General features: G+C 31.9%; 2 protein-coding genes across 3 annotated transcripts in view; both read right to left on the reverse strand.

Moving 5' to 3' along the window:
* Window positions 1-11,856, reverse strand: part of LOC127172230 (M-phase phosphoprotein 9) — a 28,137-nt gene extending 16,281 nt beyond the window's left edge. For both annotated transcript variants that reach the window (XM_051121450.1, XM_051121449.1), the window contains exons 1-8: window positions 11,743-11,856; window positions 9,539-9,813; window positions 8,170-8,317; window positions 6,478-6,567; window positions 4,045-4,496; window positions 2,140-2,287; window positions 413-485; window positions 118-203 (exon numbers count right to left, since the gene is read on the reverse strand). In XM_051121450.1, coding sequence (XP_050977407.1) covers window positions 118-203; window positions 413-485; window positions 2,140-2,287; window positions 4,045-4,496; window positions 6,478-6,567; window positions 8,170-8,317; window positions 9,539-9,777 — 1,236 coding nt within the window. In that variant the 5' untranslated portion in view covers window positions 9,778-9,813; window positions 11,743-11,856. The remainder of the gene's footprint in view (window positions 1-117; window positions 204-412; window positions 486-2,139; window positions 2,288-4,044; window positions 4,497-6,477; window positions 6,568-8,169; window positions 8,318-9,538; window positions 9,814-11,742) is intronic.
* A 1,658-nt stretch (window positions 11,857-13,514) lies between these two features.
* LOC127172246 (cyclin-dependent kinase 2-associated protein 1) lies at window positions 13,515-16,666 on the reverse strand. Its single transcript, XM_051121479.1, has 4 exons — window positions 16,479-16,666; window positions 15,782-15,873; window positions 14,261-14,387; window positions 13,515-14,160 (listed from the first exon to the last, which is right to left on the reverse strand). Exons 1-4 carry the CDS (start codon window positions 16,531-16,533, stop codon window positions 14,093-14,095), a joined length of 342 nt encoding a protein of 113 aa, XP_050977436.1. The 5' UTR covers window positions 16,534-16,666; the 3' UTR covers window positions 13,515-14,092.
* Between the last annotated feature and the right edge of the window lie 355 nt (window positions 16,667-17,021).

Genomic DNA, 17,021 nt, shown 5'->3' on the forward strand with positions numbered 1-17,021 from the left:
TGTGTGCGACAGAACAACAACTTGATCGCCAGTTTTTAATTAACCATATAAATTCTGCTGTGTCATATTTGCTATACAAATTTAAGGCCTTTAGAAATGAAGTGAATAAGATTTTACCTGCATTAGGACGAAGGAAGCACTTTCAAAGTTGTCAGGTAGAGGGCGGTATAACTCACTCTCATCCAGTTTCCAGTAAGAAAGGCCTGGAAATTCAAAAGGAATGAAAATATGTGAATTGCAATTCACAATAATCAGAAATTACTTCAGTCTAAAGCCCTTATTCAAAACATTTTTAAATGTAAATGCAAGCATTACAATCCCTCCCCCCCAAAAAATCATACAATCACAATTGCAGTCCTCCTGTGTACTGTTGAACAGACAGCAGAGCTTGATTCTTAGTGAAATGTGTTACCTGAGGCTTCAGACACCAGACTGTCACTTCTCTTTAGAGGCAATGGGTTCATGGAGGCTGGGCTGCATCGACGCTGAGGAAATAGCCAGAAAACTGATGCTTATTATACTCAGAAAGCAATTTTAAATGCATACAGACGCCTCTAGGAACGTCAAATTCAAATTCAAGGACCTTTCAAGGACTTTCCAGGTCCAATACTCTCAAATTTCTAGAACTTAATGTGGAGACACATTTCAAGTGAGAGCAAGGTTACATCACGTTACCTTGTAAGATACATTGTTACAGTTTTGTGTCAAACACAACTATGCAAACATTTTTGAATCTACTTGTCGTATTTTTGTTTTGTGTAAAACTGAAGAATATTACTACTTTGGTGAGCCAAATATCTTAAAACCAGGCATCATGTTTTAGCAGATTCAGCCTATTTTTGCAATGTTTCACAGTGTGTCCATAAAACGTTGAGGTACCACTGTAGTATCTTCGTGCACACGTGAATGTCATGGCAACATACAACACAAAGTAACTCAAGCAGGAAACACTTAACATAACAGGTAAATGCACATAACTAACGTAGGGTGATATTTTAGTTTGCAAAAAAGAGGACAGTGGGGGCTGGATGTGTCTGGCTTCCTACCAGTGGCCATCACAAAACAGTTTTATTACTTGTAGAATTGCAAAATGTTTCAATACAAGCATTTCAGTCAAATGAAATGTATGCAATATTTCAAACACGGGAGAAAATCAACCCTTCACAACAGTTTAAAATCAGCCCAATTCCATGCAAAAAATGCTGATTTGGCATCTGCAGGAATTAGATTTAACTGATCATGGGTCAAGACAAGAGTAAGCTGGAGGATTTGGCTGCTCAACAGACAATGCACTCATATCTCATCTTGTAAGATGTGCTCCCTTTATTACGAAATTGAAAGTGAAAGTGAATACTCGGCGCACGATAGCAGCTCCCTGATGTGCAGAAATTATACTCAATATTATAATGATTGCGTGAGCAGGCGGTAATGGCTCAAAATTCAGCGGGAGCGGGATCAAGAAAACAGTCAGGCACAGAGCTTTAATACAAAAACGCACATAATGAATGGCGACTGTAGAAAGCAAAAACTGAATCACGGACATTTTGGGCGATTTAGAAATCCCGGACGCATTTTTTAGGTCTGAAAAAAAAGGACATGTCTGGGAAAAGTGGACGCATGGTCACCCTAGCTAACGTAAATAAACCAAGCTAGTATGCATAGGACACAAAGTGTTGACGAAATAACACATTAGCGGAACGAAGGACATAATAGGGATTTTTTTTTCCAGAAAACATCTTGCACAAAATAATTTCAAGCACTTTCAAGGACCTGTATCTATTTATGCTTATTTTCAATTGTTTTTTTTTTCAGATTCACAAACTTTCAAAGATTTCAAGGACCCGTGGGAACCCTGGGAATAATGATGCTTCATCTTATCTCTGAAATGGCAAAGGATGCACAATTCATAGTTTATCTGAGATGCATGACAGACAATACTGACAATTATAAATCTGACATTTTCTGCCTCTGGAACTGATATGATAAATATTATAGAAAATGTTTTACAGTAGAAAACATGAAATAGCATTTGAAAACAAGTTCACTGCTTGAAGTGGTAAAAAATGGTAATTATATATATTAAGATCCCTGCTGTTCATGATATTAAAAAAAAAAAAATCAGTGTTAGTATGTGCTTACATCAGGTAAATGTTCTGTGTGCTCCTTAGGAGATCCTGCTCCTGCTGTGCTCCTGTCCCGCTCCTCCACATGTGACGTCCGGTTTGGTGTCGTTCGGCTCTTTCTCTGTCTGTGTTTTTGCCTTTGGGCCCAGGAGGTCAGGGGTTGACTACACACCATATAACAACACACAAGATATGCACACTAAGTTTTTGAACAGTATGTTTTTTAAAGAAGTCTTTTCTGCTCACAAAGCCTGCATTTATTTGATCCAAAGTACAGCAAAAACAGTAACATTTTTAAATATTTTTACTATTTAAAATAACAGTTTTCTATTTGAATATATTTTAGCATCACATATAAATATATCTCATTTATTTATACATTTTTTGTTTTTACAAATATTACTTAATGGTTATTTATTATTATTATTATTTTATTTATAATTTTATATATATAATTTTTATTTCAGTTTTAGTTTCATTTTAGTTCGTAATTTCAGTACTTCAACTTATTTCAGCTAGTTGCTAAGGCAACAATGTGTATTAATATTTTAAATTGGCTTTTTTAATTTTATATTTTCAATTTAATTTTAATTTGAGTTTACATTTAAGTAATTTTGTAATGTCCTTAGTTTGCTATTTTTACTTAGTTTATTTATAATTATTGTTATTCTAATATGTTATTTTTATTTATTATTTTTGTACTAAACTAATTTCAGCTAGTTGCAAAGCCAACATCTGTAATTTATGTTTAGTTTTCATCTTTCGTTTTTCATATTTAATATTACTTACATTTTTTTAATAGTTTTAGCTAATGGTAACAACATTGTTTACAACAAATATTATAGACCTAAACATCATAGCGAAAGATTGAAACACATTTGACAGAATTAATAGATTTCTTAAGATATTTGATCTAATGAATCATGCTAAAATCCTTGAAATCAGACAAATATACACTACCAAAGGTTTTTAAACAATTAGATATTTAATGTCTCTTCTGCTCACCAAGCCTGCATTTATTTGATCCAAAGTACAGCAAAAACAGTAAAATTCTGAAATATTTGTACCATTTAAAATAACTGTTTTCTGTTTTAATATATTTTAAAATGAAATTTATTCCTGTGATTTCAAAGCCGAAATTTTAGCATCATTACCCCAGTCTTCAGTGTCACATGATCCTTCAGAAATCATTCTAATATTCTGATTTTCTGCTCAGAAAACATTTGTTATTAATATTGTTATAATTATTATTATTATTATGATGTTGAAAACAGTTGAGTTGATTTTTTTCAGGTTTTTTTGATGAATAGAAAGTTCAGAAGAACAGCATTTATCTGAAATAGAAATCTTTTGTAACATTATAAATGTCTTTATCATCACTTTATCAATTTAAAGCATCCTTGCTAAATAGTGTTAATTTCTATAATTTCTTTTTGAATGGTATAGAATATAAGGTTAAAAAACTTTTTATTTTAGATAAATGCTGATCTTAGGATATTTCAATTTATCAAGGAATCCTGGAAAAAAGAACTCAGCTATTTTAAATATTGATAATAATAATAATCAGAAATGTTTCTTGAACAGCAAATCAGGAAAGAAATCATTATATGATTTCTGACGGTTCGTGTGACTGGAGTAATGAAGCTGAAAATGTAGCTTTGATCACAGGAATAAATTACAGTTTAAAACATATTCAAACAGAAAGCAAGTATTTTAAACAGTAACAATATTTCACAGTATTTGCTTTTACTGAATTCTGGATCAAATAAATGTAGGCTTGGTGAGCAGGCTTCTTTAAAAACATTAAAAATCTTGCTGTTCAAAAACATTTGACTGGTAGTGTAAATTTCATTTTTGGGTCACAATTCCCATACTTTCATTTGTGTTATTTCAGTTAATGACCTAACAATCATAACTCTACCTTATTACTCTCTGTTTATTAATCGGGGCATCCAGTGCAATTGTCTGAGTCGTCTGGAGCTTGTCATTGGTTCTGCTCAGTGGGTTCTGGCCCAGAGGGCTTGTGTCAGGTATAGGCGACGGCGTAAGACTCGCGTCCTGCTGGTTCGGGGACCACAGCGCTTCGTCCCTCCCCTCTGTGGAACTGGGCCGCCCTGTTTCTAACCCATGCTCCCAGGTGGAAAGAGTCCCATATCCGCTGCTCAGCACAGTAACCATCCCCTCCTCCGAGCTCTCCTGTGGGTAAACGGTGAGCTGGGGGGGTGACAGAGGTCCTGGAGCCGACAACGTGAAGGTGTTCTCCACCGGGTCCTCAAGAGGCTTGGGGTTCTTACTGGGCTCCAGAGAGTGAGTCTGTGTGCTGATTTGGCGGTTCTGTAATTGCACTAACGCCTTAATTTCATCCTGTATGAGCTGGAAGAAAACATGCAAGAACATCAAGACAAAACAAAACATCTTATTAATAAGTTAGTTTGGATATTAATAATTTCTCTCAAATTAAGACTAGAAATACACTGTAAAAACATACACAAATGCAATTTGCAAGCATTAAGTCAACATACTCTTGAGCCCAGTTAACATGCTGTATTGCATCACTGTAGCAGTAACGAACCTCACTTGATAGTTTTCTTTAAATATATGTATATAAACCTGATGTCTTATACAGTTCATTTAGATTCTCACAGTGTAAAAAATAGATTTGTGAATGCAGTAATACATGAGGTCAAAAAAAGTTGAGATTAATTAGAATATAAATCAAAAATCAGAAACCTATGAAATCATTTTTTAAATAATAAGAAGAAGGTTTACAGGCTCCCTGTCATTTTCTGCCAAAACAAAAGCTTAATGGTTATAATTTTACAGTTGTACTGTAAATTTACAGTTGAGACCAAAAGTTTACACACACCTTACAGAATCTGCAAAATGTTAATTATTTTACCAAAATAAAAGGGATCATACAAAATGCATGTTATTTTTTTTTATTCAGCACTGACCTGAATAAGATATTTCACATAAAAAACACACAATAGTCCACCTGAAAAAATAATAGTTGAATTTATAAAAATGACATGCTGTTACCTGAATGGCCTCAATTTCAACAGCTGTTTTTTTTTTTTTTTTTTTTTTGTTTAGTGATAGTTGTTCATGAGTCCCTCGTTTGTCCTGAACAGTTCAACTACCTGCTGTTCTTAAGGAAAACCATAATTGTTTTGGTTTTTCAGCATTTTTTGTGTAATTGAGCCCTTTTCAACAATGACTGTATGATTTTGAGATCCATTTTTTCACACTGAGGATACCTGAGGGACTCATATGCAACTATTATAGAAGGGTCAACACTCACTGATGTTTCAGAAGGAAAAACAATGCATTAAGAGCCAGAGGGTGAAAACTTTTTGAATTTGAAGATCAGGGTAAATTTAACTTATTTTGTCTGCTGGAAAATATGTAGGTATCTTCTGTAGCTTTTGAAGGGCAAAAATGGATATTTAGGCAAAATAAGAAAAATGTATAATTATTCTGTTCAAAAGTTTTCACCCCCCAGCTCTTAATGCATTGTTTTTCCTTCTGAAGCATCAGTAAGCATTTGAACCTTCTGTAATAGTTGCATATGAGTTTTCAAATATACAAAAATGCTGAAAAAACTAAGATTTTGTGAGACTTGAAGGATTTTTCTGAAGAACATCAGGCAGTTTAACTGTTCAAGACAAACAAGCAACCCATGAACAACTATTGCTAAACAAAAAAAAAAATAAACAGCTGTGGTTCATTCAGGTAACAACACAGTATTAAGAATCAAGCGCATATAATATTTTAAACGTCATTTTTATAAATTCAACTCTTATTTTCTCTTGTGGACTATATGTAAATGTCTTTTATGTGAAATATCTTATGCAGGTCAGTACTAAAAAAAAATAATAATAAAAAAATAAAACAAATAAACACATGACCCCTCTTATTTTGGTAAAATAATTAACATTTTGCAGATTCTGCAGTGTGTGTGTAACCTTTTGACCTCAATTGTAATATGTATGTTATTTTTTAATATCTATTTTTTATTTTACTTGTGAAATATTATCACGAAAGTAATATTTATTCATTTAAAAAATATTTGGTAATTATAATAATCATAATAATATATATTATTAACTAATAATACATACAAATAAATACACTTCGATTTCATTCCCCAAACCATGTAGCCTGAATATATAATTAGATGCATGAGAATTCACACAACTGCACAGCATATGCTTTAAGCTTTAGACGGGCACAATCAGATGAAACACAATGAAGCACTTTGACTGCATTAGATAGAAAAGCACAAAACTTGAGGTCTCTGCAACTTGAACAATATTTTGGTAACCGTCCAGACAGGTTCCTTTGAGAAACATACCTGTATTTGGCACTGGTACTGCTCCTGCTGAGCAAGGATTTGCTCTTGATATTGCTTTTCCACCAACTGAAAGAGATGAAGCCACCGGCCCTGTGTGAATGAGAAAAGCAATGTCATTATATCAGTATGCAAGAATAATATTAAAAAAAGAAAAATCAGATTCTGTGCATGCAATGACTTGAGGGAATGGGTTAACATTTTCACAGCTTGTAAATTTCACAAATGTGATTGTCATATGGACAATCTCAGCATATAACAATTTTATTATACATCCAAATGGACTGGACTATCCGCAGAGCTAGAAAAAAAACAAGAGTTGTGGAGCATTTTAATAAAAAATATGCACATATTTTACTTAACCAGTTGTCTTCATTATTAAATGCATGTTTGAATAAATTTATCATGATAACAAGATTTTATTACAGCAGCTATTTCAATGTTTATGTTTCAGCAACAAATTGGAGAAAAACATAATTTTATAATTAATTAGTTGATATTCACTTTGGTGTATCACTGTTAATACAGTATTTATAAAAAATAGATAGGGTTAGGGCTGGGCGATAATTATCGCAATATAACTTTTCTCGATATAACGATATGAGGAGATAAACGTTCAATATAATTTGTATGTGCCAAAGCGGAATAAAACAGCACGACTTATTTGAATCGCGCCACACGAATGGTTTATCTGCTCGGACCAAAGTTCAATCTGCCGCGCTGCGCAAAAACTCACTAGAGAAGATGCATTTACTAAACAGCGCTGTGAGATCAGCTGTGTGCAACGAGACAGTCAGAAGACTTTTCAATCTACACATCGCCATCATTTACCATGGATTTACTGTAGTAACACTCACTGCACCATAGTATTGTGGCAGCAATGTGGGATATTCACACTGAATTTTATTACAGGAGTAATGGTATATAATTATAGTATGTATGTATTTGTGATTAAGCTATAGCATGTGTGTATTTATAGTACTGGTATGGTATTGAGGTACCATTATGTGTGGTTTATCATGATTCAAAATGTATGCTTGCTACTATGGGAGACCAGTGCTTAATAATAAAAAAGTAAAATAAAATAATAAACTGGGTCAGAATAATTTAACCATACAAAACTGAGGTTGCTACAGATGTTTTACAGATGTTACTGACTGACAATGAACAAAAATTTACCTCTGTATCCTCAAGCTACTATCAAATGTGTATTTCTAAGAGACAAAAAAAGTGATATTATTATTATAATTATCATTATCAGACAACCCAAACCTGTTTGTTGATTTGAAACAATATAACTCATTAGAACATTAATTTTTATATTTAGATATTTATTTTATTAAGGAAAATTAATTGGTCTGGTTTTTACAACTTTCACTTTGGAGCAAAAATCTGACTTTAAACTTGAAATAAATAAAGATTTGACATTTGGTAATTATTGATATCGACTGATATTATTGTGATAATTTTTTGCCCATATTGCCCAGCCCTAGATAGGGTGAATTTTAATTTCATGCCAACTTTAAAGCCCTCAAGATACTTAATGATCTCATTTGTGATGTCAGGGATCAGCTGCATTGTGGGATGTTGGCTGCTGTTGTAACCACTCCTATGGGAGACCCCAGACGCTGGCCCAGAAACCTGGGCCGTGACGGCATGAGGGAACGGACAGCGTGGTCTCGGGCATCTGCGCACCTCACAGTTCTTCCAGATCTCAGGGTCGGTCTCGCCGCTGCTCTGGATCTCCTGGACCAGGGCTCTGAGCGTCTCTATGGAGCTGGGGTTGATGAAGGGCAAACTTCTCCCTGAGCTGAACTCCTCCTCGGTACGAAGACACAGATTCCTAAAGCATGTGACACGACAACAAAGAGTGTTTTTAAGTCACGTCGACCTTAAGGGCTTGCTGTGGATTTTTAAACAGCATCTTTGTGTGGATAAAAACAGCACAAAGTTTATTTTTGTTTCAGTTTTCAGCTTAATAAAAACTTTCATTTTGGTTTCAGTGAAAAATTCATTTCACTGCATCACTATTAAGATCTAAAATATAGGTGAATTTTCATTTTATGTCCACTTCAGGCCTGAAGATGCTTCTAGATGATCTCATATGTGATGTCAGGAATCAACTGCATTGTGGGATGTTCATCACACCTCTGAGCATGTAGACAAAAATGTAAAAGCAAAAATTTCTGAATGCATTACCCATGATATCAAGTAGGACTAAGAGATTAATTGAAATATAAACTTAAAAAATAGTTTACAAATATGTTTAAATAGTTTTTAAATCTGTATAAATCTCACTAAAATAAAAGCTTGCTTTAATGTTTGAAAATTAAGAAATATATTATTACATATACTACTTTTCCAAAAAAGCATTTTTTATTTTACTGAGAAACCGTATTATTACAAAAGTAATATTTATTAATTTGTTTAATATTTTACCTTTCAAATTATATTCTAAAGTAATAATATATCATATAATACTAATTATTATTTTATACTCATATTTAATTACATTTAAGCAGCACAAATTTTTATTTTATATATTTTTTTAAAACTGCATTTTAAACGGTAATCACAATGTTAATCAAAATAATAATAAACCATTATTAAAAATGATAATTATTTATATTTATATTTACAAAAGCTCATTTATATTTTTTCCCCCAAATCATGCAACCTTAAAGGCACAGTTCACCCAAAATTAAAAATCATCATGTACTCATCCTCAAGTTGTTCCAGTATGATTTTTCTTGGTGAATGCAAAAGACCTTATTTTGAAGAAAGCGTGTAACCCAAATGATTGCTGGTCCCCATTGACTTCCACAAAAAGAACTATGGTCATCAATGGCTACCGTCAACTGTTTGGTTACCAACATTCTTCATAATATCTTCTTTTGCATTAAGAAGAAGAAAGAAATTCATACATGTCTGTAACAACTTGAAGGTGAAAATTTCATTTTTGGTGAACTATCCCTTTAGTTGTTGTGGATTTAAAGCAGTTTATCAAGAGCCTCTTTGTGAAGACAAAAAACAAGCACTAAAGCCATCACATGATAAAACAGACCTTATTTTGTTAGAAATGTTGCATGCTGGTGTGGTGGAGGGTCTGTTTTCCCCTTCTGTGGCCTGAAGAAAGCCCTCGGGGTGGGACGCAGAGCGCTCCTCTTCGGGGAGACCCGATACGGTGTCCTCAGAGGAGACGATGGATGCCTCGCTCTCCTTCCCGCCATTGGCACTGATCTGGTCGTGGCTCAATGCCACAGAGCTGGACACGTCCTCAGAGATGCTGTCATCTGTGGACATGCTTAAACAGCCGTGGACAGAGACCGTGTGTGAGCGCTGTTTAAAAAAAAAAATGGAGAATAGCAGACACAATATTTACTTTCAGAAATATTTACCTATGCATACACTACCAGTCAAAAGTTTTTGAACAGTAAGATTATAATTTTTTTTTTTTTTTTTTTTTTTTTTTTTTAAGAAGGCTCTTCTGCTCACCAAGCCTGCATTCATTTGATCCAAAGTACAGCAAAAAACATTTTTATTTTGGATGCGATTAATTGCAATTAGTACACTTAGGCATAATTTTAAAAAGATAACTTATTATGGAAATAATGTACTTAAAAAATGTAAGAAATAATGTAAGATTACTAAAGTGAGATTTGTTATTTGCAATTAAATGGCATTGTGTTATAGTTTATATGTATATTAAATGCAGTTAGTTTATTTTAGAAACCTTTTTGACCTACTTAAGTAGGACTTAAATATATATTCATATGTAATTTCATAATTGCCAATATGTGACCCTGGACCACAAAACCAATCTTAAGTAGTAATAGCCAAAAATATATTGAATGGGAAAAAATGATTGGTTTTTCCTTTATGCCAAAAAGCATTAGGATGTTAAGTAAAGATCATGTTCCATGAAGATATTTTGTAAATGTCCTACCGTAAATATATCAATACTTAATTTTTGATTAGTGATATGCATTGCTAAGAATTTCATTTGGACAACTTTAAAGGTGATTTTCTCAATATTTAGATTTTTTTGCAGATTTTCAAATAATGTCCTATCCTACATACATTAATTGAAAGCCTATTTATTCAGCTTTCAGATGATGTATAAATCTTAACAACGACAAAAAAGACTCTTATGACTGGTTTTGTGGTCCAGGATCACATGCTGTATTTGACATATGGTTAAAGTGTACTGCTGAACGTACGGACAAGCATTTATGGCTAAAAATCTGTAATTTGTCATGTCATTTCAAAACGTATCATATTTAAATATATTTGTAAACACAAATTTGTAATAACGAAGTTGCAAATTAGTTAATTAAATGTAATACCCTCTACAATAAAAATTACAATCAACTACTTTGCATGTTAGTCAACACATTAAAATAAATTATAAAAAAAGATTATTAATTTGACATTATTACAAAGGTGTGCTTTTAAAAGCATACTCAAATGTGTTTAGAAAAGGTCATGAAAGCATCTCTCTTTAAGTGCACTTAAGCGACCTTTTAATTCATTCATATTATATTGTCTCCAAGTACGGTTTATAAAAATATACTTTTTGCAGTACACTATAAGTGCACATTCAATACAATTAAGCACACTTCTTTTTCACAAAGGATGTTTACTGTTTACTTCATTATAATACAATCTCACTCAGAATGCTTAAATACAAGCAGGAGACATAATTTATTTAAAAAAAGGAGTTTGTGCTACATTACAGTTTTGTTATAAAGGCTAATTATCAATTCTTAAACTTAGAAAAGAACATAAAGTGTCCAATTATAAGGCATAAACAAAGAGCCAGCTGTCAGACTGTCTGGAAATCATAGCCACATCTGGTAAATTCAGTGTTTACATGCAGTCTGACAACAACAGACATATTTTCACAACAAATGTCATTCATTGCTATCAACTCTGATGGAGATCAACAGCAAGTTATAAGAGCCGATAAAGCCAACAGCTCGCACATTATGTCATCCGATCAAGAAACAACACAAAGCCAATCTGGCAACCTACAAATCCAGCCGGTGGTGTGTTTCCTCACATAGTTATTGTAAAAGATGTCAAGCAGTCTCAAAGATGTGGACATGCAGCAAAACACAGACTCGCTATGGCGCTTCCTGTTCCATCGCGCAGCCGCCACACACACACAGCACGCGCATCACCTCTGCAGCTGCATCCCGCGAGCCTCCAAACACAAGCTGTGACACATTTACCATGACAAAAACTCACAAGTACCGCGTCACTTACTTGTTACTTTTTATCATCACTTGTTCTCTCATTTTGACATTTCCTCATGCGCCGAACGCGCTCTCTCTTTCTCTTCATCTGTCACTGCTTCGCTCAACCTTCTAACGTTCTAACCAACGACGACACACTGCGCCGCGAAACGCCATTGGTCGGAAGAGTTCGAAAGGCGTCATTTGATTGGACAGCACAAATAGTCAACGTCACTTCGGGTTGTGTGATTGGTTGCTACGCTGGATTCTGCGCATTTTAAGAGCATAACAGACGTTCTGATTGGTTGTTTTTTGAGTAATCCCGCCGCAATCGGTTTGTGTGCGGTAAATGGGTGATTTCAACTGTAAGGAAATGTTTAGAAAAAATAAAACATAAATAATAATAATGAAAGCAAATGCTTAGGTTGTATATCAGTCAATAATAATAATAAAAATTAAAAAAAAAAGAAAAAAAAATATTTTCCTTAAAGATAAATAAGTTTTGGGGAACAAATTTATTACGTTTTTTTTTTTTTTTTAAACTCAAATTACTTTCCATTACGTAAAAAAAATATATGCAGTATAAGCAAAATATATGCACACTAATATAATATTTTTTTTATTATTTTGTCCTGCACTAATACAAAATTACTTTTGAGAAAAATTACTTTGAGAATAATTAGAATTTTTAAAAACACCATGCATTACAATACTGTGAATTTAGTATAAATAAATAAATAGAAGTCCTTAATTGTGATTTATTTAAGCATATATATATATATATATATATATATATATATATATATATATATATATATATATATATGTATGTATGTATATATATATGCTTACTCTTCTTAAAATTACATTTTTTATAAATAAAATATAATTTTTAGAATGTATTATTATTATTATTATTTTATTTATTTTACTTGGGGTAAAAAACGAATTCACAAGGCAGTAAGCAATTTACAAAAGTCAATTAGTTTATTTGCACTTCTAAACTATATTATGACATTATTTTAATTATTTCAAAATAATTTATTACACAAACCATGGTAACCATTGTTTTATAATAAACAAATATGGTTTCTTAAAAAATATAAGAATCTTTTTTTTTTAGTGTTCGTATTTATTTATTTATTTATTCAATGTATGTTTTTAATATGTACATAGTTTTTAATTTATATTTTCGTTTTTGTTATTTTAGTACATCAACTAATTAATAGAATTGTATTAATATTTTGAATTTACTTGTTTTACATTTTCTTTTAATTTGTATAAATATTATAAAATATTAAAAATATAAGAATCTTTATTTTTTCCGATGTTTGTTTGTTTATTCACTTATTTATTTATTTTTATTTATTTCTTTTACTTAGGGTAAAAAATGAATTCAAAAGGCAATAAGCAATTTACAAAAGTCAATTAGTTAATTTGCACATATTATTTGTTCAATGTGTTTATTTATTTATTTTACCTGGCTTAAAAAATGAATTCACAAAGCATTATTTTAATTATTTTAAAACATGTAAAGCTACTTTTACAAAATAAAGCCTTAAATATTTAACATGAAAACCATTGCTTCATTATAATATAATATAATATAATATAATATAATATAATATAATATAATAATAACATGGTTTCTCCTTCAAAAATCTAAGATTTTTTTTGTGTTTTTTTTATTGTTTTATCTTTTTTTATATTGTTAGTGTGGTAAATTCAATGTAAGGATAGTAATACTGCAAAACGAAAAACAAAAGTGTTTCATACACAATGAATGTCATATTTATTGACAGATATACAAAATTCCAAAGAGTGACCTTTTTTGTCTTTACATGAAAATACATTGTATTACACAAGGTAATAAATACAAATAAAGACGAAAGTAATGGCATCACTATAATACTTTTCAGTTTCTCCCCGATTAAAAGAAAACTCACCTACCCATTAGTGCGTCCAAAGTAAAAAAAAAAAACAAAAAACAAAAAAAAAAAACTTAATACCTTATCCTGAGACCTATTTCTAAAAGCACAAACCTAGTCTAACCTGTAAAAGCCATGCAGATTCTAACGTGGGACCTTTCATCCAGTTGCATGCATTTTTGCTTATTTGTTCTTAAAGATACTATGTGGTCAAAGAAAATGAAATATATAAAAAAAACTCAAATGGCAACAGTTCTGGATCTCTTGCATTTATAAATCAGAAGATATATTCTCTGAACGGTGCCTTATTCCCTCCAAACCGCAGATGAAAAGCGCAACTCGTAACATAAATGCTCCGTTTTTTGATTGTTTTATCCCCTCAAAGGAAAGGCATGCATGATTCCCGCGTGACACAGTTCTTTCAGCCGTATGGAGAGAAAGGGGAAGGAGGCGCTAGGATCTGGCGTTTCGCTCTGTCTCTGCCAGACACTCCCGAACAAGACCTCTGGCGTGAATGATACCTACAACACAAACAAAACCGACACAATATTTGAGTTTAACATAAGTGCATTTGATTTAAAAATGATTTATGTATTTCGTCTTTCGATCATGTCTACAAACCTCTTTTAAGGCGCTCCATGGCACTTTTACTCCCTGCATATGTTGGCCTTATTTCTTTCCCAAGCTCTTCAATGATGGCGAGGAGTTCAGCATATTTGCTCTGAGGTACTTGGTTCCCATTTGGACCCTAGACATGAAAAATAAATAAATAAATAAAATAATGAAAATAACAACTTTTTTTTTTTTTTAAGGATAGAATGTATTTTAAAGTGTAAAACAAAAATAAGAGTTTTTTTTTCCCCCAGTTTTTATTTTAGTTAAGTTTTTAGTAATTTTGTTAGTTCTTATTAGTTTGTTTTTTAATATCTTTATACTTGTTATTTTAGAACATCAACTAAATTAATAGTTTTATTAATGTTTTGAAATTAGTTTTCAATTTTAATGTTTTCATTTAATTTGATAGTCTTTTTGTCATTTTTATTAGTTTTATTCGATATGTTTACATAGCTTTTTTTATTTAGTTATTTCAGTATTTCAAGTTAAATGAAATTAATATAGTTTTTATTAATATTTTGAATGTGTTTTTACTTTACATTTTCAGTCTTCATTTTTCATTCAGTTTTAGTAATTTTGTTGTGTGGATTTATTTATTTATTTATTCATTCATTCATTTTTAAATGTCTGTATAGTTTTTATTTCAGTTTTAGTGTTTTTTACTACATCAAGTAACACCAAATAATTAGTTTTATTAACATATATATATATATATATATATATATATATTTTTTTTTTTTTTTTTTTTTTTTTTTTTTTACTTTTACTTTTTTTTAATGTTTTGTATTTTCACTTTAATTTTTGCAATTTACTTTTAATAATAATGTTTTTTTATTTTACATTTTATTTAGATGCATCTACATAGTTTTTATGTCAGTTTTAATTATTTTAGTACACCACGTTAAACTGAATGTATAGTTTTTATTAATATTTTGAACTTTTTTCCTCATTTTTTTTATTCATTTAGTTACAGTTTTTCAAGTTTTAGTAATTTTGTTTCGTGGAATGTCCATAGTTTTTATTTCAGTTTTAGTGTTTTTTAATAAATCAAGATACACTAAATAAATTATTTTTTACTTTTAATGTTTTCCAATTTCACTTCAATTTTTGTAATTTAGTTTTAGTAATGTAGTTTTTTATTTTGCATTTGTTTTTTGTTTTTTTACAAAGTTTTTGTCAGTTTTAGTTACTTTAGTATATCACATTAAACTAAACGAATATAGTTATTAATATTTTGAACTCTTTTTTTCAATTTTTTACAAAAATTCATTTCGTTCTCATTTTTCAATTAATTTTGATGTGCGTTTTTTTCTTCATTTTAATTTTTTTGTGTCTATAGTTTTGCAGTTTTAGTGTTTTTTAGTACACCAACTTACACTAAATATAGTTTTGTTAATATTTAGAATTTTTTTTTTACTTTTAATTCTGGTTAAACTAAATGAAAAAGAGAAACGTTAGCAACAAGCTAAAATAAAATGTTTAACTTTTTTCTTTTTTAGTTAATTACAATAATGACATGAAACCTACCTGTGGGAATCCCAACGAAGGCGGTCCGAAGTCATTTAGAATGGGCTTGTATGACTGTATTGTTGCCATTGACGATGGGGAGGGAATGTTTCCTATTTAAACAACAAAACACGTCATTTACTGTACGAAACATCATCTAACGTTTTACTTAAACACATACGACATTATTTCAAGTCAGACGTACATTTATGTGACTGCTCTTTTTGTCTCAAAGCCTAATATTTGCTGTGACACAACCCCTCTGACAACTAGCCCCGGCCTTCGCTTCATGCACTACCACCCTCGGCCACAAGGTGCCCCCAAAGAGCAATAAAAAACGGCACGTCTGAATCCGATCAATCAACAGCCCGAGAGACAATCATGGAGGAAACGGCACGGGCTTGATCTTAGCCGCTAAAAGGATTCATTTTTATCACAATCTAGCGGCCTCCACGCAAACCCATCCGGCCACGGCGCGACGCGGACCCTTCGGGAAGAAGCCGAACATGCGCCTCACGCCGATATTTAGCTCTAGCGAAGGCGAGGAATGCGTTTTTTTCACTAGTAATAATGGCGGATGTGAAGGATCTGACCCTGTAGCGATCAGACTGGACAAAAACTACACACGGCTTTTCCCCAGGTATTCTTTCTCACGCCAATTTTTACATTCGACCAAATACACTCAAGATGAAGAGTTTTCCACGCTTTTTCGCCATACCTTGGTTCCCAGAAGTTCCCGGAAGGTGTTGATGGGGATTGGGTTTGTAAGACATACCTGAAGAGATAATAAATGAGAGAAATAAAATTGTCCCTAAAATCAGCGGAGCGTCCGTCTCACAGACACTTTTTGTTTACAGCGGAGCAGCACCGGCAAATATGGCCGCGTCACTCCTCATGACACCCACACTGCTGTCCATCATCATCACAAAGAATTCAGACAATTAACACACAATTAATGAAAAAAAAATAATAAGCGTTGTCTGTCATCACAGTGACAACTGGAGAAGTTACAAAACCATTAATAAACATAAAACAGCGCTCGTTATCACGAAGATTCACATCTTTTTAATAGCTTTTACTTTTTAAGAAAAAAAATATTTTTTCCCCAGTTTTAATAAAAACACACTTTTACTTCAAAAAAGGGAGGGAAAAAAGATTCTTGGCGATTAAATATAGTTACAACGTTACATTTTTTCAAAACATTCCACAAGATGCAACATTCGAAATTTTCAAACTAAATATTTAAATCACGCGGGAAGAT

This window comes from Labeo rohita, chromosome 10, assembly GCF_022985175.1.
Source record: "Labeo rohita strain BAU-BD-2019 chromosome 10, IGBB_LRoh.1.0, whole genome shotgun sequence".
In the NCBI taxonomy this organism is placed as follows: Eukaryota; Metazoa; Chordata; class Actinopteri; order Cypriniformes; family Cyprinidae; genus Labeo; species Labeo rohita.

Excerpts from the sequence above, each read along its gene's own strand:
- LOC127172246 (XM_051121479.1), bottom strand. The coding sequence starts at position 16,533 with ATGTCTTACAAACCCAATCCCCATCAACACCTTCCGGGAACTTCTGGG. Across the intron at positions 14,388-15,781 it reads CTTCGTTGGGATTCCCACAG|GGTCCAAATGGGAACCAAGT; the intron begins GTAGGTTTCATG and ends TTTCATGTCTAG. Across the intron at positions 14,161-14,260 it reads CATGGAGCGCCTTAAAAGAG|GTATCATTCACGCCAGAGGT; the intron begins GTTTGTAGACAT and ends TTTGTGTTGTAG.